Source organism: Panthera onca, chromosome D3 (assembly GCF_046562875.1).
Source record: "Panthera onca isolate mPanOnc1 chromosome D3, mPanOnc1 haplotype 2, whole genome shotgun sequence".
In the NCBI taxonomy this organism is placed as follows: Eukaryota; Metazoa; Chordata; class Mammalia; order Carnivora; family Felidae; genus Panthera; species Panthera onca.
Window position 1 is genome coordinate 29699860 of NC_138350.1, and position 26426 is coordinate 29726285.

The following is a 26426-nucleotide window of genomic DNA, read 5'->3' on the forward strand; positions in this document are numbered from 1 at the left end:
TTATTCTGACCCAGAATGTAGCAACATCCTACAAAGATGATCCTCTGATGTCATGTGTTAGAATTCCTTTTCTCTTTTTTCTTCATCTTCACATCATTAAAGTTCATCCTTCTCTCTCTTTCCATGAGTGTGGAGATTTTTCAGTTTTTCATATATTAAGGCAGCGATCGCTTTTGCATCTCTGGCATCTATTTGCTCTCCCCAAATGTTTCTCTTTGCTTTTTCATAGGGATAACATTTAACAGTCAGATAGGCTCTGATGCCAGCTTTCTGGCATGCTTGAGCATAAGCCTGACAGTCGACTTTTCTAGCTTTCACTTTTCCTTTCATCATCCTAGCCAAGAGCTCAAACTCGAGAGCAAAATTTTGGCAAGGTCCACACCAAGGAGCATAGAATTCAATCCCCCAGTGATTTTTCCCTTGCATAACTTTTTCATCGAAAGTCTGAGGCATTAGATCTGTGGATGCTTGAGGTAGAAATCCTAGACCCCAAATCTCTCTTCTAACCATTGTAACTGTGATACTTAAAAGCTTTATTTGGTTTTGGGGGAAAAATCTTATCTCAGGGTATCCCTGAACATTTTCTTGGGCACAAAAAAGAACGATACTGTTGGCAGTCTATACTGCCCACAGTAACTGTCCAGTTAGTGTCTGGGCCATTCTTTTCCATTCTGGCATTAGGCCTTGACATGGATGACACCACGGGGAGTAGAAGTCAACCATCCAGACTTCATCATGTTTTCTTTGTTTAACTAGTTCATTGGAAGTGGTGGGCGTCAGGGAGATCACTGAAGGAGTCCTAAGATCCTCTATGAATTCCAAGATCTGTTGTTCAGCAGAGTGATGTCTTTCATACTCATGAACCTTGGATTGGTTCAATACCACTGTTGTTGGATCCGCCTGAATGCTTTATGTGTTACAGGGTCCCTCGTGAACCGTACAATCTAGTGTACCAAACGTAAGCTGACCACACAGATGCTTTGAGGCTTTTCGTAACTCTGGCAATAAAGCTCGACATGGTGGACAACATGGCACAAACAAATCAACAAGCCACGGTTCCTTGTCATCGGCAGGAAAATTTTGAGGTCCAGGCGTGGCAACATGAGAATTACCACTTTCTTTGGCAAAGGCCAGTATATCATATAGAATCTTCTTTCCGTGATGAATTTCATATTCTTTGGTTCCTTGTCCATTAAATACTGCTAGACATGGCTGAAATATAGAGCGATTACTACAGATGTCTGGTGCAGAGGCACAGTCAGCCTTGCCAACTTGAATATGTTCACTTTGGAGTAGAGTTTTGAGTTTCTTCAACTCAGGATCATTTGAATTTTCATGTTTTCCAAAACTAAACAATAAGAGCCACCAATGACGAGCCAATCGACCCATTAGTGTATTTGCCAAAAGCAGTTCAAAATCTGGAAGACTATGCACGATTTCCAAATATATTTCTCTAGCATCCAATGAATTAAGGAACAAAACCCTGCTTTTCTCTCTGTTATTTAATGTGGCGCCAGGAGGAAAATAGGCAGTAGTACTTGTCATAATACCAAACTTTTACAAAGTTTGTCCTGGGTGGCACAGTCCATCCATCCTACATTAAAAACACTATGCAACATGCCCCTGACCCTGAGTCGTGTCTATGAAGTTAAACAATCTCCTCCTTTGCAACAAAAAATGATCAGCCGGCCAACGCCAGCAGCAAAAGCAGTTTCTATGGAGTGAACAAAATTTCCTGTCCATAATTCCGTCACTGTGCTTCTAACACGCTGCATGGCTAAACTCACCAAACTTTCCTTTGATCTGTCACCATGATATTTCACTGTGGCCGTTCCAGACCTGAAAAGGAAGAGGCTGGGAGATCCGTTGACTCCTTTCATTCGGCAAAGCATTGTATCATCACCACAGTTAACAGCACCAGTTCGAAGTAATCCATCTACTTCTTTCGCACAGTCTCTCCATGTGGGAGCGAATTAATGGCAGTGTGAACATCCTGGGGAGTAAAGTTCACAAACCACAGTTCTCCAGAATTAACAGCAGCATCCAGTTCTCTTCCATCCAGTGTTCTGCTTTCAGGATCATCGTCATAAATACCAAAATCATAACAACCATAATCCCAGCTTTCATACGGGCCATTTGCCGGATTATCTGCAAGTCCCTTTTCTCCATATTTGTCATACTTTTCCCACAGATCTTCATCTTTGAGTACCTCATATGCTCTATTTATTTTTGAAAAATCACTCTGTACTTTAGGGTTATTCATTTGTTTGGTTTATTTATTTATTTATTATTTTTTTAATGTTCATTTACTTTTGAGAGAGGCAGAGACGGAATGCAAGTGGGTTGGGGCAGAGAGAGAGGGAGACACAGAACCCAAAGCAGGCCCCTGGCTCCAAGGCATCAGCACAGAGCCCGATGCGGGGCTCCAACCCACGACCTGTGAGATCATGACCCAAGCGAGCGGAAGGTGGACGCTCAACTGATTGAGCCACCCAGGCGCCCCGGGTTATTCGTGGTTTTTTTTTTTTTTTTTAATCAGGATGTAGCTTCAATGCCAATTTCATGAAAGCTTGTCTTATTTCTCTACTGCTTGCAGTGCTGGATACTCCAAGTAAACTGTAAAAATCCCGATCTGTGCCCACTAAAATGGCCGTATACACTATTAGGAAACAGAATGACCCTTTTCAGGTCCCGGATGTAGTCATTTTTGTTGAACCAGACTCCCATTCTTTCTCTTATACAAGTTCTGATGGAAGTGAACATTCAGATATACCAGATGAGAGAATATGCAGGTTTGAGAACTTGTGTTTACGTTACTCCAAGAGCGAATCAAGCATCATGAAATTTTCTCCCAAAGTGTCAATCTGTGTAGGGTCAGTAATCTGCACTTCCTCAGATCACAAAAGATATCAAAATACTTTGAGAAATCTAACTTTCTTAACATTCTGTTTCTCCTTTCTTCCTTTAATCCTAAATGTCGAAGTCTTCTCCTTACCTGCAAATGGTCTCTGGCTCATTTCTAACTCCTTGTCATGCAACCAGAACATACCTTTGTAAAGTATAGCGGTGGAGAGTAACAAATATTCAGACTAAAATAAACAACCCCAGGAAAACAGAGAACATCTTGTCCAATACCACCATGGGACAAGTGGTTCTCCTAGGGGTCCTTCGCAGCATGGACGTGGTGGACTTGATCTGCGCCAAGCCTCAGGGCCAGGTGGAAACTGCCGGTAAATGCAATAGGAAGGGTTCCTGGCTGCCATCAGCCCCGAATAGGATGTGAGGACAGGGGAAGGACGGGGACATCCCATGAAAGAGACTATTAAGTGCTGCTGGTTGTGCGAAGTGTCTGGCAGGACTAGGGTAAAAAGAGCCTGAGTAACCGAGTCTTAAGTGAGAGAAACTGTGGCAAGAAGCTGGGAAATGAGGCCGGCCGGAAGAAGGGTGATGATGTAGGTAATCAGAAAAAGATGGGGAGCTAGAACACAAAACCCATGGCAGGGGTGGAGAGGAAGGGAGGGGAGACAGGCTCACAGACATTGGGCTCTCCCTTCCAGAAGGGCCCATGCCTCCGCCACTGTCGCGGCCTCCGGCTCCAGCAGAGGGGGGGAGGGTGGCAGGGGCGGGGGGGGGGAGGGTGGGTATGGGGGTGGGGGCGGCAGGGGCGGGGTGGGGGGGGTTGGCAGTGGCGGGGGTTGGCACGGGTGGGGTGGGGGGGGCGGGGGGGCATGGGGGGAGGGGTGTGGCGGGGGCGGAGGCAAGCGGTGGCAAGGTCAGGGGTTGGTGCGGGCGGGGGGTGGGGATGGCGGGAGGGTCGGTGGGGGGGCAGCAGGGGCCTGGTGGCTGGGGGTGCGGGGGCAGGGTCGAGGGTTGGCGGGGGCGGGGGTCGGTGCGGGTGGGATGGCGGGGGTGGGGAGTGGCGTCGGGGGGCGTGGGTGTGGGGGGCGGGGGCTGGGGCAGCGGGGGGCGGGGGCTGGGGCAGCGGGGGGCGGGGTGGTCCAGCCCCTGCCCACCTCAGGGTAGGGTGGTCACCTCCTGCAGCTACTCCCCCACCTTCAATTCCGGGCAGGTGGCGCATCCCGCCCCCACCAGGCTGAAAGCCAGCTCTGTGGGCAGGTGAAGAAAGTTCTAGCTCTCCAACTGCCACAGGGGCAGGGTGGGGAGAGGCGCCTGGGAAGCAGCAGAGGAGCCACAAAGGCAGCAAGGAGCATTGCACTTCCCTCTTCTTTTTTAATGTATACATTCAGTGCCATCAGTCTTCATGTGAGTGCTACTAAAGCAGGACTCTACAAATTCTACTGTGGTTTCATTTTCATTCAGTTCAGAATCCTTTCTAGTTTTTTTCTCTTTTCATTACTTCTTTGACCCAGGGGATATTTCAATGTGTTCTGTAGTTCGCAAACAGTTGAGTATTTTCCAGAGATATTTTTGTTCTTGATTTCTGATTTGATTGCTTTGTGGTCAGGGTTAGGGTTAGGGTTACTTTTATGACTTCAGGCCTCTTGACTTCTTCCTTTTATTAAGATTTATTTTATGACCCAGAGTATAGTCTTTTTTGGTAAGTGTTCCATGGATCCTTGGAAAGAAGAGTGGTGGTCAAGTCTACTGTGTCCTTGCTGATGTTGTGCCTATTGAAATATCAGACTATAATTGTGAATTTGCCTATTTCGCTTTTCAGTTCTATCAATTTTTGCTCCAGGTACTTTGAAGCTATTAACAGATCCATGAACATTTAAGATTGCTATTCATTGACCCTTTTATGATTATACAATGACCTGTTGTTTATTGCTGGTAATAATTTTTTGTTTTGAAACTGTTTTGTCTGGTATTCATATAGCCACACTAGCTCAGCCTTCTTTGGTCAAGTGTTAGTGTGCTATATCATATTTCTGTCTTTTGAACAAATTTCTGTCTTGACATTTTAAGTGCATTTTGTATAGGTAGCATATAGCTGAGTCTTCCTTTTTTATCCATTCTGACACTCTGCGTCTTAGTTGAGGCTTTTAGACCGTTTTCATTTGCTGTGATTATTGATATAGTTGATTTGAATCTGTCATCATGCTGTTTGAATGTATTTGCATTTGTCCTATCTGCTCCTTGTTCCTGTTCTCTTCTTTTTCCGCTTTCTTTTAATCGAGTCATTTTTATGATTCAGTTTTATCCATTTATGATTTATTTATTTATTCACTTATTCACTTATTGATTTAGGCTTCCTAGCTAGAACTTTTCAGTTTTGCTATTGTGGTGGTTGGTTTAGGTTTTATAGTCTGTGGGTTAAACATCACAGTCTAGCTTCCATTAATGTTATACCACATCGTATATAGTTTAGGAAAATTACAATAGTTTACTTCCATTTCTTCTTTCCTAGACAGATCCTTCCTGGGTCTGTGGGATTATAGTTTTCATGAAGTTTAGGAAGATTTGAGCCATTTTTTTTTCCTGTCCCTTTCCCCTGCCTCTTTGGGCAATTGTATATTTCCCCCTTGAAGTTTTCTCCCGGGTTTCCAATGTTAAACTTCAGTCTTTTGTTTTGTGATGTCTAAAATGTGTTTATTCCTGTCCATCGTATTGTTCATGTCTAACATAATTTACATCTCTGTAAGTGCTATTTGGTTTTTAAAAGAATATTTTCTATGCCTCTAGTTATCTTTTCATGCTTTGTTTGGAGATATAGTTAGGTTGCTTACAAACAGATGGATCCTTTAGTGTTGCTATTATGAATTATTGGATGAATCCAGAGAGGTGATCAGCCTAAAGCAAATTATGAGTTTTTCTATCCTAGCTAATGTGAATAGATACTGTCCCTCGTGCTGTGGGAGCACCAGGCAGTGTTTCCTCTATATTTTCAGATTTTTTTCCCTTGATGACTTCCTTCCATGTATGCATTGGTTGTTACTCTGCTGAGTAGCCAAAGGGGACCCTCTGCAGATGTCCAGGGTTCTTTCTGTGTTCTGCTTTCTCCTCTCCTGGATGCTGACCTGTCATCTCTATGTGCCTTGAATTCACCAGACTCTCAGTTTCGTCACCTCGACTCAAGGAGTCTGGTGGAATCTATTTAAATTATTTATGTCTCCTGGGTCGTAGCCTGAAAACTCTCTCAAGGCAGTGAGCTTGGGCATGTGTTAGGCTAACGTGTTTTGTTTTCAGGGATCATTGTCCTTCATTGTCTGAAGTTCTGTGTCTTGAAAATCATGTTAAGATTCTAATTTGTCTGTTTTTGCCTGCTTCAGGTAGGAAGATCAATCAGTACGTGTTACTCCATGTCGGCCAGAAGCAGGTTACAGTGGAACTTCGGCACATGCTCTAGACTGTCGAGAGTGCTTGTCTTCCTCCTTTGCTTAATTGACTCCTTCTCATCCTTCATTCCTCAGTATAGTTACCTCTTCCTCAGGGAAATCTATCTTTCTTGGGCCCAATCTGGATCAAGTTATGATCACAGAACTCTGTTTCCTAATAGGAACTATCTGAATTTAGACTTATCATTTGAGTTGTCTTTCTCCTTCACTAAACTTTAAGCTAATCGAGAACCAGGGGTCTTCTCTAGTGTATCTGTAGAGCTGAGTATAATGTCTTCCATGAAGGTATATATTTATTCAATCTGTGAATGAGTGAATTGAAGATGCACAGTCCTGTATATGCAAGAAGTACTCATATATTTTATTTCTGTTTCTGTTTCTTCTCTGATGCAGATTCTGCTGGCTTCTTAAAAATCCAAAATATACTTGTTTCCCATGAAAGATTAAGGAAAAGTAACAAAAATCACTGTAAACTACTTACGGGAAAAATTAAAAAAATGGAAAAAACGGTTAGTGCACTACAAAACGAGCTACGAGAAGCCAAAGACGTGATATCACAGTTAGAGCATCAAAAAGTGGAATGGGAACATGAAGTATGCAGTTTGAGGTATAGCATCTCGGTTTTAAATAAATATTTGAACTCTTTACTTTTGCACGACAGAAGTGTAGGGGCAGTTTTGTAACTGCAAACTTAACCTTATAGGATTTTCCAGGAAAGAAAACTTCTTTAGTGTTGTGAAGTGTGAGATTCTTGGAAATAACACAGCACGTTCTTAACAGTGAATACTTCTAATAATTTAATGTCTATTCCAAATCACAATTTTAATGGCCATGTAAAAGTCCACCATAGTCCAAGAAACATCATTATTTAACCGATTGAATTCTGCTTGTTTTTCATCTTTCTGTATTTTAATTAGTGCTGTCAAGAATGTCTTTTATACAAATCTGTTTCTACATTTCTGGTTACTTGGAATAAATTCTTCAATACAATATAATTTGGTTAAAGTATAAAAATTTTAATAAAGGTCTTTGATCCATATTTTTAAATTGTTCTCAGGAAAGCTTATATTAATTTCTGTACCTACCAACAGAGTATAAAGTGGTCATTCTTCTCAAGACAGTAAAATTCCCGAAAATTGATTCCATTTGATTCTTAACATGCAGGGGTTAAAAGGTAAAGTGGGGGTGCCTGGGTGGCTCAGTTGGTTAAGCATCTGGCTTCGGCTCAAGTGATGATCTCGTGAGTTTGAGCCCAGCTTTGGGTGGGCTCAAGCCCTGCTTGGGGTGAGCACGAGCCCCACTTCGGGTGAGCCCCTCTTCTCTCTCTCTCTCTCTGTCTCTCCCTCGCTCTCTGCCCCTCGTGGGATTCTGTCTCTCTTTCTCTCTCTCTGCCCTCGTTCACTTGTGTCATTTCTCCCTCAAGAAAAAATTTAAACAAAGGAAAATGGGGGTGCCTGGGTGGCTCAGTCATTCAAGCGTCTGACTTTGGCTCAGGTCATGATCTCAGGGTTTGTGAGTTCGAGCCCCGCATTGAGCTCTCTGCTGTCAGTGCAGAGCCCACTTCGGATTTTCTGTCTCCCTCTCTCTCTCTCTCTGCCCCTCCTTTGTTTGCATGGGCTCTCCCTTTCTCTCTCAAAAATGAATAAACATTTTTAAAAAAAGTAATACGGAAAGTGATTACTGATAAGTTTTTCCAACATCTCTGTCATAGGTAGATAAAATTAATTCAAAAGTGTACGCTGAAAGCTCATATTACTCTCTATTGTTTACTTAATTGATATGTATCCTGTGTTGTTCTAGAAGGGATTTTTAAGTGATTCATATAGTAGGTAATCTTCAACAAGGTAAGTTGCAAGTGTTGTGGAAGAAGAAACAAATGTATAGGGCAACAGATATTAGACTTGCTAGCCTAGACTTGGATGACAGTAATCTGCATGTGTATGTTGTGTAAACAACATCCGCAGATGCTCTCTTACACTGCACATCATTTTTGGAGGTACCTGTAATGTTTTGTCAAGTGGTAAATGTATTTCCAGTGAATTGATAAACTTGTTTATAAACAGCAACTTCTCTTTTTAATGAGTAACTGAATTATCTGTCCTGTGGAGGAATAATTATACCTGTGGGAAAAGGGGTAATTTTCAACTCTCACTTTCTTGAATAATTTCAAACTTCTTTCCTACAACATCTACCAGAGTTATTACTGACTAAAAGTAACTAAGTTGCATAATGCTTTTTCCTTGCTTCTTTTCAACGGTATATATGTTTTGGAAGAGATTAAAGTGACAAATTAAAAACATGAGCCCTAGAAAGGAAAAAAAAAAAACTTGAGAACATAGAAATTTCATTTGGACAGTAAGCCAATATATGTGAAGCCAGATCATAAGAGGAACTTTTTATTTCTAACAAAACAAATTTTAAAATAAGCACATTTAATTGCAGATTTACTTTAAAACAAGAGGAAGAAAAAAGAAGAAATGCTGATATGTTGTATGAAAAAATTAGGGAGAAGTTAAGAAGAATAGAAGACCAATATAAGAAAGAAGTTGAAACAAAACAAGGATTTGAACTCGCTCTTATAACAGTAAACATGGAATTGAAGGCCACAAAAGATAATTTGAATCAGGTAAATTACTTTTTGATAAAAAATTGTTTATTTCCATCAATATTATATAGTGTATTATACATATATTCTGTGGTATCCCTTTGATTCAATATATATTATTTAGGTTTAAAATAAATTAAAACATGGGATCATGTTCCTTGGAACATTTTTTTAAAGTTTTCCTCTTCAGCTTTTGACTTTTTTTTTTTAACGGTATGAGACCAAAATCGTGATGAAACGTATCTCCAGGTTGTAGAAAAGCGCAGTGACAGTGGCAACTTTCTCCAGAACAGAAGGCCAGAGTATTACAAGATGGAAGTCTAAACAATCACTTTTACAAGCAAAAGGTGCTAGAAATGGCTCATAAGAAAACGAATTCTGAAATATCTTCTTTAGTCATTTTGAAGTACATGTGTGTATGTATTTGTATACATTCTATTTTTAAATTATTATTACTTTCTCTCCATGTATGTATATATAAATTTTAAAAACCCAACACTGTACATCATGGAAACTATAGAGGGTTTTAAAAGCACATATATTTTTGGGGAGGGGCATGGGGGACGGCGGCATTTTTTGTTTCATCGGATAAAATAATATTCTTGATTAAATGCATTTGTCTGCAACAACTAGTGACATTCATAATGTCCTCATTCAAAGGAGAGGCTTTTATTACTTTCTGTAGGAATCGATGAGCTTTCCCTAATCTCAAAACTATTGCTACTAGCAACATGTGTTTTGGTTTTGAACAGTTACTTCACTGCCTTGATATATTAATAGATCAGTTGAACACTTCTGCTAATGGACAGGAGGACGAGTATAGCCAGTTCCCAGATCATATTTTCGGTATCAAGTCTCCTACTTTTGAGAGAAGTAACAGTTTGCTTCAAGTAGCATCCTCTTTCATTACAAGGAACTTTTGAAAACAATGGTACGCTATGGTATACACTTAATGACAATTTATTGATAGGTATTTTATTCCTAATAAAATAGTGGAGTGTCTTTCCCCTCTTTTATATTTATTACTATTTTCAACATGAAGAGGAAATACAAGTTATTGCAGCAGTAAATAATTTCATGATTTTCTAAGAGATGTATAAATTTCACCTTATTTCCTATCAGTAGTTTGAAATTCAAGACTTCTTTCATATTTGTGTATTTACACTAGAGAAGTAGCAGTGGTTGGTGCAAGAGCACTAGTTGTGGAGTGAGAAGACCTGGGGAGAGTCCTGCAGCTCACCGTTTTAATCTCTCCATTCTAGAATTGTGATAACCAAATGAGTTCTTTGATATATGGAGAAGTGTTTATATTATAATACATTGCCTAGATTTGTCAGTTATCAATAGATCTATTCTTATAACTGAATATAGAAATGTTAGCAAAGTAGACATCTATGAAATATTCTCAGGAAAAAAAAGAATTTTAGGAAATTTAATCTGTCCAAGTAGATGCAGAGCTAACGATTTTACTGTGGGGTAGCTGTGTTTTTGATATCTACTGTAAACTCAATTTTTAAGTGTAGTCAGAGTTATTAATCTTTTATTTCAGGCCTTCTGGTTTGTTGTAAATCAGAGAAAGGCTTTTCCAATTCTGAGATTCTGAAAACTTCTCACGAATTCTTTTTTACTTTCATGCCTTCATTATCTTCAGTTAAAGTTCTGAACTTTTGGGAACTTATGCTTGTATAAAATTTGAGATTTGTAGCCAACTTCATTTTTTTCCAGTTGGATATTCACTTACTGTAATCTTTCTTTCTTTCTTTCTTTCTTTCTTTCTTTCCTTCTATGTTTCTTTATTCATTAGAGAGAGAGAGAACGCAAGCAGAGGAGGGGCAGGGAGAGGGAGAGCGAGAATCCTGAGCAGGCTCCTGACTGTCAGCACAGAGCCTGATGTGGGGCTTGAACCCACAGAATGTGAGATCATTCCCTGAGCCAAAATCAAGAGTCAGACACTTAACCAACTGAGCCACCCTGGCACCTCCTGTAACCTTTTCATTGTTTAAACATAGATTATGCTTTAATTTCAAAGAAAAGGATGATAATGTCATTTTATTGAATGTGATATGAAAATGTCCTTTGTTTTACTTAGCTTTCTGATAGTCGTGAGAAAATACAAGATCTGTTGCATAAAAACCACATGTTGCAGGATGAAATCGCCATGCTAAGACTGGAAAGAGACACCATAAAAAATCAGAACCAGAGAAAGGAAACGAAATATTGTGAAGACATTGAAAGTGTAAAGGAAAAGAATGACAATCTTCAAAAGACCATAAAACAGAATGAGGAAACATTATCAAAAACAATATTCCGATATAGTGGACAGCTTAATGTTCTGACTGCTGAGATTACGATGCTAAAGTCTAAACTGGAGAATGAAAAACAAAATAAAGAGAGCCTGGAAGCAGAAGTTGAATCATACCGTGCTAGACTGGCTACTGCTGTACACGATCATGATCAGAGTCAGACATCAAGAAGAGACCTAGAACTTGCTTTCCAGAGAGCAAGAGATGAATGGTTTCACTTACAGGACAAGATGAATTTTGATGTGTCTAAACTACAAGATAACAATGAAGTTCTTTCTCGGCAACTTTCTCAAGATGAAAGTAAATTCAATGCCCTGGAAATTGAGCTCCATCACATAAGAGATGCTCTCAGAGAAAAGACTTTACTTTTGGAATGTGTAAGCGTCCGAAATCAGCTCAGGTCACGATCTCGCGGTCCGTGAGTTCGAGCCCCGCGTCGGGCTCTGGGCTGATGGCTCAGAGCCTGGAGCCTGCTTCCGATTCTGTGTCTCCTTCTCTCTCTGCCCCTCCCCCCTTCATGCTCTGTCTCTGTCTCAAAAATAAATAAAAACGTTAAAAAATTTTTTTTAAAAAAAAGAATGTTTTGGATCATATGAAAAATCTCACAGATCAAAATAGTAGGTTCATATTGTTCCTACTTGCTACTAGTGATGTAATTCTTCTATATAGATGAAGTTGATTGAATTCATAAAGTAATGATGTTTATAGTGAGATTTTCATAAAAAACATTGTGAGAGTCTAAAAAAACCAACATTTTATATATACCATAGTGAGCGTTTGGTTTAGTCCACCTTTGGCTACTGTTAATAATGCTGCTGTGAACGTTGGCATACAGGTGTGCGAGTCCCTGGTAATATTTCTCTGCGTGTTTCAAACGTCCCCAATCTTTGAGTGATCATTTCATCTTGAATTCTGACTTCCTCTTGTAATCTCATCCCTTCAGTGAGAGTTTGAGTTGGGTTATTTTAATGATGATTTGTTGTAATTTGTAATTACAAATCTGCAATTTATTCTCTTCATCAACAATGACTAGAGGTCATTACGCAAACGTCCTTCTCAAAGGAATGGACTTTTCTCCTTGTTGGATTTTGTAAAGGAAAAGAAATGCCAGTGAAAAAGTAGAAATGGCTGCTCAGTCAGGGCCTTACCTAGAAACATAGGGCTCCTACCATTGCAAGTTCAGAAACTCTTTTTTTTTTTCCATTCACTTGAGTTAATCAGCCTTTCAGAGATTTCACAATTCAATCTCAGAAAAGACTAATGTGCCATTCAGGATTCTAATTTATCGATATGTAGTGAAACCCCAAATATTTTCCAAGCAGAACAGTTAATGTCATCCCACTCTCACCCTCCTTTGTAGGACTCACATTGTAAATCCTAAGTGGGAGCAATGAGGTAGATACACTGACCAACTCATTTCTGTCAGTCACAAAAGCTATATAATATACATGCAAGTTTCATTAGACAGCTATACCCGTCAGGGGAACTAGAACATTCTGTTGACTGGTCCTTTTTTTGGCTGAAGAGACACTGAAAATTATTTTCTTTTCTAGACCTCTTATCAATGAGTCACATTGTATTAGGGAACTTTTCATGCGAGTAACATGACACTCCGTTGATCAGTCTTCTATGAATGAGAGTGCTAGACGTCCTGCTACTGTGTCCTAAAGAAATCTTTAAGGTCTCTAAAACTAAAATTTGTAAGAATATCCGATACTGATGAAGCTTAGTAAAGAATAATGAGGGATTTTCTGTAGATGCCTATAGAAAGGAATTAGGGTTATGGCATGAAATTATCTGCCACTTTAAAGTCTTCCCTGTGAAACAAAAACTTAGCGTTCAGCCAACTCATTCCATAGCTCTGACTTCTCTAGAAGGTCCTTATCTCGTGAATCCCCAAACCAGAGGCTTCCTGGGTTGAGAAACTTTTGGTGGGTGGGGGGCCTTATTCTTTTTGTTGTATCTTTAGTTTTTTTTTTTTTTTTTAATTTGCATCCAAATTAGTTAGCATTTAGTGAAGCAATGATTTCAGGAGTAGATTCCTTAGTGCCCCTTGCCCGCTTAGCACATCCCCTCTCCCACAACCCCTCCAGCAACCCTCAGTTTGTTCTCCATATTTATGAGTCTCCTCTGTCCTCCTCCCTGTTTTTATATTATTTTTGTTTCCCTTCCCTTTTGTTCATCTGTTTTGACTCTTAAGTCCTCATACGAGGGAAGTCATATGAATTTTGTCTTTCTCCGACTAATTTCACTTAGCATAATCCCTCCAGTTCCATCCACGTAGTTGCAAATGGCAAGATTTCATTCTTTTTGATTGCCGAGAAATACTCCATGGAATCTATATACCACATCTTCTCTTTTTTTGTAATTTTTTTTAACGTTTTATTCATTTTTGAGACAGGGAGAGACAGAGCATGAACAGGGGAGGGTCAGAGAGAGGGAGACACAGAATCGGAAACAGGCTCCAGGCTCTGAGCTGTCAGCACAGAGCCCGACGCGGGGCTCGAGCTCATGGACCGCGAGATCATGACCTGAGCCGAAGTCGGCCGCTTAACTGACTGAGCCACCCAGGCACCCCATACCACATCTTCTTTATCCATTCATCCATCGGTGGACAGTTGGGCTCTTTGCATACTGTGGCTATTGTTGAGAGTGCTGCTATAAACATGGTGGTGCATGTGTCCCTTCGAAACAGCACACCTGTATCCCTTGCATAAATGCCTAGTAGTGCAATTGCTGGGTTGTAGGGTAGGTCTATTTTTAGTTTTTGGAGGAAACTCCATACTGTTTTCCAGAGTGGCTGCACCAACTTGCATTACCACCAACAATGGAAAAGAGATCCTCTTCTCTGTATCCTCACCAACATCTGCTGTTGCCTGAGTTGTTAATGTGAGCCATTCTGACAGGCGCAAGGTGGTATCTCAGTGTGGTTTTGATTTGTATGACCATCTGGATGTCTTCTTTCGAGCAATGTCTATTCATGTCTTTTGCCCGTCACTTCACTGGATTACTTGTGTTTTGGGTGTTGAGTTTGAGAAATTCTTTGTAGATTTTGGATACTAACCCTTTATCTGATATGTCATTTGCAAATACCTTCTCCCATTCTGTCAGTTGCCTTTTTGTTTTGCTGATTGTTTCCTTCGCTGTGCAGAAGCCTTTTAGTCTGATGAGGTCCCAGTAGTTCATTTTTGCCTTTGTTTCCCTTGCCTCCGGAGATGTTTTGAATAAGAAGTTGCTGCAGGCAAGACCAAAGAGGGTTTTGCCTGCTTTCTCCTCGAGGATTTTGATGGCTTCCTGTCTTCCATTGAGGTCTTTCATCCATTTTGAGGTTATTTTTTGTGTAATGAACAACTTTTTATGTGAACATGTTTTGATTTCTCTTGGGTATATACCTATAAATACAGTTGCTGGTTCATATGGTAGCTCTGTTCAATAAACCTTTTTTGTTTGTTTGTTTTTTCAACCTTTTGAGGAGGGGCAGGCACCTGGGTGGCTCAGCCGGTTGAGTGGCCAGCTCTTGATTTCAGCTCATGTCATGATCTCAGGGTTTGTGGAATCAAGCCCTACATTGGGCTCTGCTCTGAGCATGGAGCCTGCTTGGGATTCTCTCCCTCCCTCTCCTCTGTCCCTCTACCCCACTTGTGCACTCTCTCTCAAATATGTTTAGAAAAATTGTTTTTCTACTTTAACCTTTTGAGGAACTGCCAGACTGTTTCCAAAGTGGCAGCAACATTACATTTTCATCAGCAATTTTTGAGAGTTCCCATTTTCCTTATTCTTGCCAATGTTTGTCATTATCTGTTGCTTTTATGATAGCAATTCTAGTGGGTATGAAATGGCATCTTGTGGTTTTTGGTTTGCGTTTTCTTATAACTAATGATGTTGAACATGTCTCTTTTATTTCTGAGAGAGACAGTGTGAGCAGGGGAGGGGCAGAGAGAGAGGGAGACACAGAATCTGAAACAGGCTCCAGGCTCCGAGCTGTCAGCACAGAGCCCGATGCGGGGCTCGAACCCACGAACAGTGAGATCATGACCTGAGCCCAAGTCAGAACCTTAACTGACTGAGCCACCCAGGCACCCCGAACATCTCCCTTTGAACGTGATTATTATCCATTTCTATATCGTCTTTAAAGAACTAATCCATTCTTTTGCCCGTTTTTATATTGGATTGTTTTTTCATTATTGGAAGGGTTATATAAATAGCCTACATACAAATCCCTTAGCAGATATGGGATTTTCAGGTATTTTCTATTTAGTCACTTGCCTTTTCACTTTCTTGATGGTCATATTTGAAGCATAGAAGTTTTTAATTTTGATGAAGTAAACTTAATCTGCTTTTGTCTTTTGGTGTCATGTCTAAGAAATCATTGCCAAATCCAGTCACAAACATATACACGTCAGCTTTTGTCGAAGAGTTTTATCATTTAGCTCTTAGATTTTAAGTTAATTTTGTAAATATGCTATGGGGTAGAGGTCTGATTTTATTACTTTGCATGTGGATATCCATTTGTCCCAGTACCGTTTGTTACAAAGACTATTCTCATTCCATTTAATTGTCTGGCACCCTTGTGGAAAATCAGTTCACTATAATGTGAGAGTTTATTTTTAGATTCTCAATGTTAATACATTGATCTGTCCTTATGCCAGTACCATATCAAATTTTATGAAAACTTTTTCCTAGTTATCTTGCAAATGACCAGTCACTTATGTAATAATAAAAAGCCAATGTAGTAGAACTTAACTTTGCTCCTATAGAGATTTTTGCTTCCTGAAGGACCCTTTCACCAGCCTATGCCTTGCTGACCCCATGACTTGATGTGAAGTCAGGCTCAAAAAGATAAAATGCTCTTTCTTTAGTGTGTTCAGACTTTATTTATATTTTTATTTATTTTATTTTTAGAGCATACACAAGCAGAATGTGGGGGTGTGTTTGTGCCGGAGAGAAAAAGAGAGACAGAGAGAGAGAGAGAGAAAGAGAGAGAATTTTTAGCAGGCTTCACACTTAGTGTGGAGACTGACAGGGGTCTTGATCCCATGACCCTGGGATCATGACCTGAGAGGTTGAGGCTCAACTGACTGAGCCACCCATGTTCCCCGCCTGTGCAAACTTTTAGTCTCTCAGTCAGTGCTGCCCACTTTCATTTCCATCAAATCTTGGCCATAGGATGTCTTGACTCAGTCTACCGTTTACTTCATTATATTTTATTCTCTCATTATAATGCATAGACTCACCCATACTTTTCACCATCTAGGAAGGAAAAGATTAACTCTGGGGTATTCCTCTTTCCTGTTAAGCAATCTTGCTAATCCATCATCTTGCAATTCACAATGAGATCCTCTTCTGACCTGGTTCTTGTGTGTAACACTGGTGTTAATCCTGTTCTTGGCACAGATCCTACATTCTTGGAAAACACAGTAGCCTGTATCGCTTCTTTCACTTAAATAGAAAGATATGCATAGCTATGCGTTATAGCTCAGCGTATAATTAATGGAATAAACATTACATCATTCAAATAATACAGTTGTACAAAGTGAGGTAGTATTAAGTTGATTTATCAGAGACAAATAGTAGATTGGTAATTTGAATGACAAAAAATTTTTGAAGCCAACTTGTATGATACGGAGAAACATTGTGGGACAACACAAAGATGAAATGGTCTTACCTCCCCCCACAGACAAGGTTGGAGTAAGGTAAAGGAGAATGTGCAGTTAATTGAAGTAGTGCTAAAGGACAGTACATTTGTTGTGCTACTGAGAAGATGAAAAATGATTTCATAACATTCTCTTTATTTCCTCACTGAGGGAAGGAGAATGAAGATTGAGTATTCAATGGATTAAAAAATACTCAAAGCTGCCTATTTCCTTTAATTGAAATCAGATCAAAGGCCCAATTTTGGTTATCAGATTGACTCTTTCTAGTTTTTCAACTATTGTGCTTCAAATCATATGTCTCTGTGCTTCTACCTTCACCTGAGGGGAAATTCTAAAGAGGCATTCCTGCCTACTTGTAAGAATTGTTGTAAGTGAAGGGAATCTTAGGAAACTATCTTAGACACAGGAAGATGGCAGAGGAGTAGGAGGACTCTAGGCTTGCCTCATCCCACGAATACAACTAGATAACAATCAGCTCACCCTAAATACCCCAGAAATCGACCTGAAGACTGACAGAACAAACTCCACAACAAAAGGGAGAGAAGAGGCCACATCAAAGAAGGTCCTTGATGCAGAAATGTCGTCTAGAAGAGAAACAGATCCTGGCTGCTGCAGAGGGGAGGGAGTCAAGGTTGTGGATAAGGGTGAGAGAGAGGAACGCACAAAGAGAACATTTCCCCATACCCACTGGCTTGGAAAACAAGAGGGGCTGCATTGCGTGAGTCATTGCCACCAGTAGTGCTTAAAGTCTGGAGTTTTAAAGGGCATCCGGTTTAGCTGGGTTACAGCCCTGAGGTACTGCACTGCTCTTGGACAGAGGGCAGGCAAACAACGTGGGAGCATACAGCATGGATACAGTGATCTGAAGAGTGCCTGGGGCACACAGTGGGGAGATTATTTGCTGTTCTCAGAGCACGTCCCTCAGAGGCAAAGTTCAGAGAGACCTGTCTGTAGGAACAAAGCCGCTGGCTGACACCATCTCCTTCTCCTGCCCCTCACCACAAACATAAAGCCACCTGCAGGAAGCAGTGCATTGCTATCACTGGCTACCTAACTTGCTTACACCAAGCACCACCCCCTTGCACTCTGGTGGAACTACCCTTCTCAATCACTCTTGCTTGAGTTCCAGCACAGCAGACCCCTCCCCCAGAAGACCAGGACAAACGCCTGCCCACACCACATCTCCCAACCAGAGAGTTTCCCTTGGCCTCAGTTCCAGTAGAGGTGGTGACAGGTCTCATTTCATAAGCAGACCAGAGCACACCTAGTTAAAACTCGCTACATTCAGGCCAGGGACCAAACACACACCAGACCAGGCAAGGAGAGCCTCTGCAGACGACTGGCCTGAAGGTTAGCATAGCCAGAACACAACAGCAGGACACAGGCAGCACACACTGGTGACACTCCCTGAAGTGCTAGACCCTAGGCATTACATGACGTCTTTTTCCTAAGTCCATTACTTTCGGGAGCAGGTGACATAACTGGCTTCTCTAACACACAGAAGCTGGCAGATACTTAGACAAAATGAAAAGACAGAGGCATTTATCCCAAATGAAAGAACAGGATAAAGCCATGGCCAGAGACCGAAATGGGACAGATGTAAATAACACGCCTAATGGAGAATTTAAAACCATGATCATAAGGATATTCAGTGGACTTGAGAAAAGAATGGAAGACATCAGTGAGACCCTTACCACAGACATAAAAAAGTTCAAGGATCAGAGATGAAGAGTGCAGTAAAATGAACAGCAAGCTGGAAGAAGCAGAGGAACAAATTAATGACCTAGAAGACAAAGTAATGGAAAACAATGAAGCTGAAGAAGACAAAGAAGAATTATCCAATGCATGAATAGACTTAAAGAACTCGGTGACTCCGTCAAATGTAAAAACATTCATATGATAGGAGTCCCAGAAGAAGAAGAAGACAGAGAGAAGGGGACAGATAATTGATTTGAAGACACAATCACTGAAAAATTCCCTAATGTGGAGAAGAAAACAGACATCCAGATCCAGGAGACACAGAGAACTTCCATCAAAATCAACACCCAAGATATGTTGTAATTAAATTTGCAAAATATACTGCTAACATCTTTTTTTTTTTTAGTGTTTTGTTCTTTTTTTTGTTTTGATTTGCTTTTGATTTTTCTGTGACAGAACGCAGACACAAGCAGGGGAGGGGCAGAGAGAGAGAGAGAGAGAGAGAGAGAGAGACAGAGAGAGAGAGGATCCCAAGCACTCTCTGTGCTGTCAGTGCAAAGCCCACTGGAGGCTTGAACCCACGAACTGTGAGGTCACGACTTGAGCTAAGATCAAGTCATGCTTAACCGACTGAGCCACGCAGGCGCCCCACTGCTACAAATCTTAAAAGCAGCAAAACAAGTCATTAACTTCCAAGGAGAAACCCACAAGGCTAGCAGGAGATTTTTCAACAGAAACTTTGCAAGGCATAAGGAAAAGTCATGATATATTCAAAGTGCTGAATGAGAAAAATCTGCAGCCAAATATACTCTATCCAGTAAGGCTATCATTCATAATAGAAGGAGAGATAAAGAATTTCTCAGACAAAAATGGAAGGAGTTTGTGACCACTAAATCAGCCTGTAAGAAATATTATCGGGGACTCTGAGTGGAAAGGAGAGATCAAAAGTGACAGTATAAAGGCAGAAAATGTACAAGCAGTAAAAATGTATATTTCTGTAAAAAAAAATCAGTCAAGGAATGCCCCCAAAAAGGATATACAATATAATAGCTTATCCAAACCATGGGGAGGAGAAAAAAAAATGAGTTCTAACTTAATTGACCATCAACTTAATAGAGACTGCTACACGCAGAGGAGGCGATATACAGATTAATGCTTATCATATACCAAAACCCACTAATAAACATGCAAAGAATAAAGAGAAAGAAATCCAAATATATCATTAAAGCAAATTAGAAAGACATCAAAGAGAGAAAAACAATAAAGGATTTGAGAAAATCTCCAGAAACAACCACAAAACAAGTAGTAAAATGACAATAAATACATACCTGTCAATAATTACTTTGTATATAAATGGAATAAACACTCCAACCAAAAGACCTAGGGTGACAGGATGGATTAAAAAACACAACCCATCTGTATGCTGCCTATAAAAACTTCATTTTAGACATAAAGATACCTGCAGATTAAAAGTGAGGAGATGCTTGCACTATTGGTGGTAATGCAAACTGGTGCAGCCGCTCTGGAAAACAGTGCGGAGGTTCCTCAAAACAATTGAAAATAGAACTACCCTATGACCCCTCAATAGCACTACTGGGAATTTATGCAAAGGATACAGGAGTGCTGATTCATAGGGGCACATGTACTCCAATGTCTATAGCAGTGCTTTCAACAATAGCCAAATTGTGGAAAGAGCCTAAATGCCCATCAACTGATGAATGGATAAAGAGATGTGGTTTATATATACACTGGAATACTACCTGGCAAGGAGAAAGAGTGAAATCGTGCTATCTGTTGCAATGTGGATGGAACTGGAAGATATTATGCTACATGAAATAAGTCACAGAAAGACAGATGTCATATGTTTTCGTTCATATGTGGAACTTAACAAACTTAACACAAGACCGTGGGGGAGGGAAGGGGAAAAATAGTTAGAAACAGAGAAGGAGAGGGGCAACCCATAGGAGACTCTTGAATGCAGAGAACAAATAGAGGGTTGATGGGGGGGGGGGGGGGGTGAGAAAGGAAAGTGGATGGTGGGCATTGAGGAGGGCACTTGTTGGGATGAGCCCTGGGTGTTGTCTATAAGTGATGAACCACAGGAATCTACCCCCAAAACCAAGAGCACACTGTACACACTGTATGTTAGCCAAGTTGACAATAAATTCTATTAAAAAAAAATGAAAACGAGGGGATGGAGAAAAATTTATCACGTTAAAAGAAAAAGTAGCGATACATTTGTTAGACAAAAGAGTCCTTAAAACAAACACTGTGGGGCACCTGGGTGCCTCAGTCATTTGAGCGACCGACTAGGTCTTGGCTCAGGTCATGATCTTATGGCTGGTGGCTTTGAGCACCATGTTGGGCTCCAGGCTGACAGCATGGAGGCTGCTTGAAATTTTCTCTCCCCCTTTCTATGTCCCTCCCCAACTCTGTCTCTCTCAAAATAAATAAACTTAACCAAAAACAAAGACTGTAGCAAGAGCCAAAGAATGCTACTATATCATAATAAAGCGTACAATCCAATAGGAAGATCTAACAATTGTAAATATTTATGCCCCCACCATGAGAGAACTCAAGTACATAAAACAATAACCAACATAAAAGAACTAATTGATAATAATACAGTAATAGGGTAATTTAACACCCCATTTACATCCATAGATCTTAATTAAAAAAATCACCAAAAAATACATCTTAACAGAAAAACCCCAAAGAAACAGTGGCTTGGAACCATACAGAGAAAGACAGATACCATATGTGTTCATTCTTATGTGGATCCTGAGAAACTTAACAGGAACCCATGGGGGAGGGGAAGGAAAAAAAAAAAGAGGTTAGAGTGGGAGAGAGCCAAAGCATAAGACACTCTTAAAAACTGAGAACAAACTGAGGGCTGATGGGGGGTGGGAGGGAGCGGAGGGTGGGTGATGGGTATTGAGGAGGGCACCTGTTGGGATGGGCACTGGGTGTTGTATGGAAACAAATGTGACAATAAATTTCATATATTAAAAAAAAAAAAAAAGAAAGAAAGAAACAATGGCTTTGAATGGCAGAGCGGACCAGATTGGACTTAAGAGATTTTTTCAGAACGTTCCATCCTAAAACAGAATACCCATTGTTTTCAAGTGTACATGGAACATTCTCAAGAATGGATCACAAACAAAAAACAGGCCTTAATTATTAAAAAACAATACATGCAGGTTAAATAACGTGCTACTACACTGGAATGGGTTAAGCAGGAAATACAAGAAGAAATTAAAAAAAATACATGTATACAAATGGAAATGAGAAAACAATGGTCTGAAACCTTTGAGATGCTGCAAAAGTAGTCCTAAGAGGGAAGTACAAGGCAATATAAGCCTACTTCAAGAAGCAAGAAAAATTTCAAACAACCTAACCTTACACCTAAAGGAGCTAGAAAAAGAACGACAAATGAAGCCTGAAGCCAGCAGAAGAAAGCAAGTAATAATGATCAGAGCAGGGGGCCCTTGGGTGGCTTCACTGGTTAAGTGTCTGACTCTCGATTTTGGCTCAGGTCATGATCTCACAGTAGTGAGATCGAGCCCCGTGTTAGGCTCTCTGCTGGCAGCATGGAACCTGTCTGGGATTCTCTCTCTCCCTCTCTCTCTCTGCCCATCCCCCACTCATGTGTGGTCTCTCTCAAAATAAAATTAAAAAAAGAGATTAAAGCAGAAATGAATGATACACAAACAAAAACCAGATAAAACTAGAACAGATCAATGAAACCTAGAGCTGGTTCTTTTTAAAAATTAATAAAACTGGTAAGGCGTTAGCCAGAGTAATCAACAAGAAAATAGAAAAGACCGAAATAAATAAAACCACAAATGTGAGAGTAGAAATAAGAACCAACACCACAGAGATACAAACATTTATGAGAGAATATTGTGAAAAAATATATGCCAACAAATTGGACAACTTAGAAGAAATGAATAAATTCCTAGAAACATATAACTTACCAAACAAAAACAGGAAGAAATAGAAAATTTGAAAAAAAAAAATCAATAACCAGCAAGGAAACTGAATCAAGAATCAAAAAACTCTCAACCAACACAAGTCTAGGACCAGATGACTTCAGATGTAAATTTTAACATGTAAAGAAGAGCTAATACCAAAAAAAAGAAAGAAAGAAAGAAAGAAAGAAAGAAAGAAAGAAAGAAGAAAGAAAGAAAAAAGAAAAAGCTTAACCTGTCCTTTTCAAATTGTTCCAGAAAAACATAAAAGGAAGGGAAATTTCCAAATTCATTCTATGCCAGCTTTACCCTGATACCAAAACCAGATAAAGACACCACAAAGAGAATTACAGGCCAGCATCTCTGATGAACAGGCAAAAATCTTCAAGAAAATAAGCAAACTGAACCCAACAATACATTAAAAAATCATTCACCAGGGGCAGGGACAGCTGGGTGGCTTAGTCAGGTAAGCATCCAACTTCAACTCAGGTTACGATCTCATGGTCCGTCGGTTTGAGCCCAGTTTCAGGCTCTGTTGACAGCTTGGACCCTGGAGCTTATTTCAGATTCTGTGTTTCCCTCTCTCTCTGTCCCTCCCCTGCTTGTGCTCTTTCTCAAAAATAAATAAACATTTAAAAAAATCATTCACTATAACCAAATGGGATTTATCCCTGGTTTGCACGGTGGTTCAATATTTGCAAATCAATGAATGTGATACCTCATATTAATTTTCAAAAAAGCATAAAACCGTATCATTGCAATAGATGCAGAAAAAGAATTTGACAAACTATAACAAACTATAACATCCATTCATGATGGATGTTTTTTTTTCATTTCATTTATTTTTATTTTTCTTCAATGTATGAAATTTTTTGTCAAATTGGTTTCCATACAACACCCAGTGCTCATCCCAAAAGGTGGCCTCCCCAATACCCATCACCCACTCTCCCCTCCCTCCCACCCCCCATCAACCCTCAGTTTGTTCTCAGTTTTTAAGAGTCTCTCATGCTTTGGCTCTCTCCCACTCTAACCTCTTTTTTTTTTTCCTTCGCCTCCCCCATGGGTTTCTGTCAAGTTTCTCAGGATCCACAGAAGAGTGAAAACATATGATGTCTGTCTTTCTCTGTATGGCTTATTTCACTTAGCATAACACTCTCCAGTTCCATCCACATTGCTACAAAGGGCCATATTTTGTTCTTTCTCATTGCCCTGTAGTACTCCATTGTGTATACAAACCACAATTTCTTTATCCATTCATCAGTTGATGGACATTTAGGCTCTTTCCATAATTTGGCTATTGTTGAGAGTGCTGCTATAAACATTGGGGTACAAGTGCCCCTATGCATCAGTACTCCTGTATCCCTTGGGTAAATTCTTAGCAGTGCTATTGCTGGGTCATAGGGTAGGTCTATTTTTAATTTTCTGAGGAACCTCCACAGTGTTTTCCAGAGTGGCTGCACCAGTTTGCATTCCCACCAACAGTGCAAGAGGGTTCCCATTTCTCCACATCCTCGCCAGCATCTATAGTGTCCTGATTTGTTCATTTTGGCCACTCTGACTGGTGTGAGGTGATATCTGAGTGTGGTTTTGATTTGTATTTCCTTGATAAGGAGCGACGTTGAGCATCTTTTCATGTGCCTGTTGGCCATCCGGATGTCTTCTTTAGAGAAGTGTCTAGTCATGTTTTCTGCCCATTTCTTCACTGGGTTATTTGTTTTTCGGGTGTGGAGTTTGGTGAGCTCTTTATAGATTTATAAATTTTGGATACTAGCCCTTTGTCCATATGTCATTTGCAAATATCTTTTCCCATTCCGTTGGTTGCCTTCTAGTTTTGTTGGTTGTTTCCTTTGCTGTGCAGAAGCTTTTTATCTTCATAAGGTCCCAGTAGTTCATTTTTGCTTTTAATTCCCTTGCCATTGGGGATGTGTCGAGTAAGAGATTGCTACGGCTGAGGTCAGAGAGGTCTTTTTCTGCTTTCTCCTCTAGGGTTTGGATGGTTTCCTGTCTCACATTCAGGTCCTTTATCCATTTTGAGTTTATTTTTGTGAATGGTGTGAGAAAGTGGTCTAGTTTCAACCTTCTGCATGTTGCTGTCCAGTTCTCCCAGCACCATTTGTTAAAGAGACTGTCTTTTTTCCATTGGATGTTCTTTCCTCCTTTGTCAAAGATAAGTTGGCCATACATTTGTGGGTCTAGTTCTGGGGTTTCTATTCTATTCCGTTGGTCTATGTGTCTGTTTTTGTGCCAATACCATGCTGTCTTGATGATGACAGCTTTGTAGTAGAGGCTAAAGTCTGGGATTGTGATGCCTCCTGCTTTGGTCTTCTTCAAAATTACTTTGGCTATTCGGGGCCCTTTGTGGTTCCATATGAATTTTAGGATTGCTTGTTCTAGTTTCGAGAAGAATGCTGGTGCAATTTTGATTGGGATCGCATTGAATGTGTAGATAGCTTTGGGTAGTATTGACATTTTGACAATATTTATTCTTCCAATCCATGAGCAGGGAATGTCTTTCCATTTCTTTATATCTTCTTCAATTACCTTCATAAGCTTTCTATAGTTTTCAGCATACGGATCTTTTACATCTTTGGTTAGATTTATTCCTAGGTATTTTATGCTTCTTGGTGCAATTGTGAATGGGATCAGTTTCTTTATTTGCCTTTCTGTTGCTTCATTGTTAGTGTATAAGAATGCAACTGATTTCTGTACATTGATTTTGTATCCTGCAACTTTGCTGAATTCATGTATCAGTTCTAGCAGACTTCTGGTGGAGTCTCTCGGATTTTCCATGTATAGTATCATGTCATCTGCAAAAAGTGAAAGCTTGACTTCATCTTTGCCAATTTTGATGCCTTTGATTTCCTTTTGTTGTCTGGCTGCTGATGCTAGAACTTCCAACACTATGTTAAACAACAGCGGTGAGAGTGGGCATCCCTGTCGTGTTCCTGATTTAAGGGAAAAAGCTCTCAGTTTTTCCCCATTGAGGATGATGTTAGCTGTGGGCTTTTCATAAATCGCTTTTATGATCTTTAAGTATGTTCCTTCTATCCCGACTTTCTCAAGGGTTTTTATTAAGAAACGGTGCTGAATTTTGTCAAAGGCCTTTTCTGCATCGATTGACAGGATCATATGGTCATGATGGATGTTTTGGAGAGCAGCACACCTCAACAAAGTAGGCTTAGAGGAACCATACCTCGACATAATAAAGGCCACATATGGAAAATGAACAGCTAATATGATCCTAACTGGGGAAAAACTGAGAGAAAAACTTCTTAGATCTTGCTTCTAGTTATCTGCTTCTTCTCATTAGCACTGTTGGTTGTTAATAAATTAATCTTAACATTTATTACATCCTACTTTAATGGAGACCAACTTCTCCTATACAAGTTTATGTGTCTTATCTCTTTTTTTTTCATCCACTGTTCCATTTATCATTTTTGTTTCTTTCTTAACAAACTCCCCAAAGGTTAGATTTCTTTTGTTCACAAATCTGTTAGGAAAAGTGTGGCCAGGACAGCTAGTGTCTGCCCCGCTCAGCTTCAGGTGGGGCAACTGAAAGGTTTGGGGCTGGATCCATTTGAAGACTTGTTCACTAACATCTGGTTGTTGATGCTGGCTGTTGCCTGGGACTTCAGTTCAGAAGGCAGCAGAAACACTTAAACTGACACACCTAGACCCTCTTTGTGGCCTAGACTTCCTCACTAGATGCGGAGCTAGATTCCAAATAAGCAGCCTGAGATACAGAGCAAGGCAGAAGCTGTATCGCCTTTTGTCACCTAGGCTTGGAATACACACAGCATCATAGTCACATATTCTGTTCATTAGGAGCAAGTCACTAAGGTTGTTCCATGGTCTTTTTTTTTTTATGGAATTAATATTTGAAACCTATGGACACCTTT

At 40.2% G+C, this 26426-nt stretch overlaps 1 protein-coding gene and 1 pseudogene across 1 annotated transcript in view; one reads left to right on the forward strand and one right to left on the reverse strand.

Annotated features, from left to right (window-relative positions):
* The window catches only part of LOC132665715 (ankyrin repeat domain-containing protein 26-like), a 104912-nt gene that overhangs the window by 66764 nt on the left and 11722 nt on the right, over positions 1-26426 (forward strand). Inside the window, exons 12-14 of the mRNA XM_081790851.1 lie at positions 6690-6903; positions 8739-8922; positions 10991-11581. Coding sequence (XP_081646977.1) covers positions 6690-6903; positions 8739-8922; positions 10991-11581 — 989 coding nt within the window. The remainder of the gene's footprint in view (positions 1-6689; positions 6904-8738; positions 8923-10990; positions 11582-26426) is intronic.
* Positions 69-2727, reverse strand: LOC132665713 (endoplasmic reticulum disulfide reductase DNAJC10-like; annotated as a pseudogene).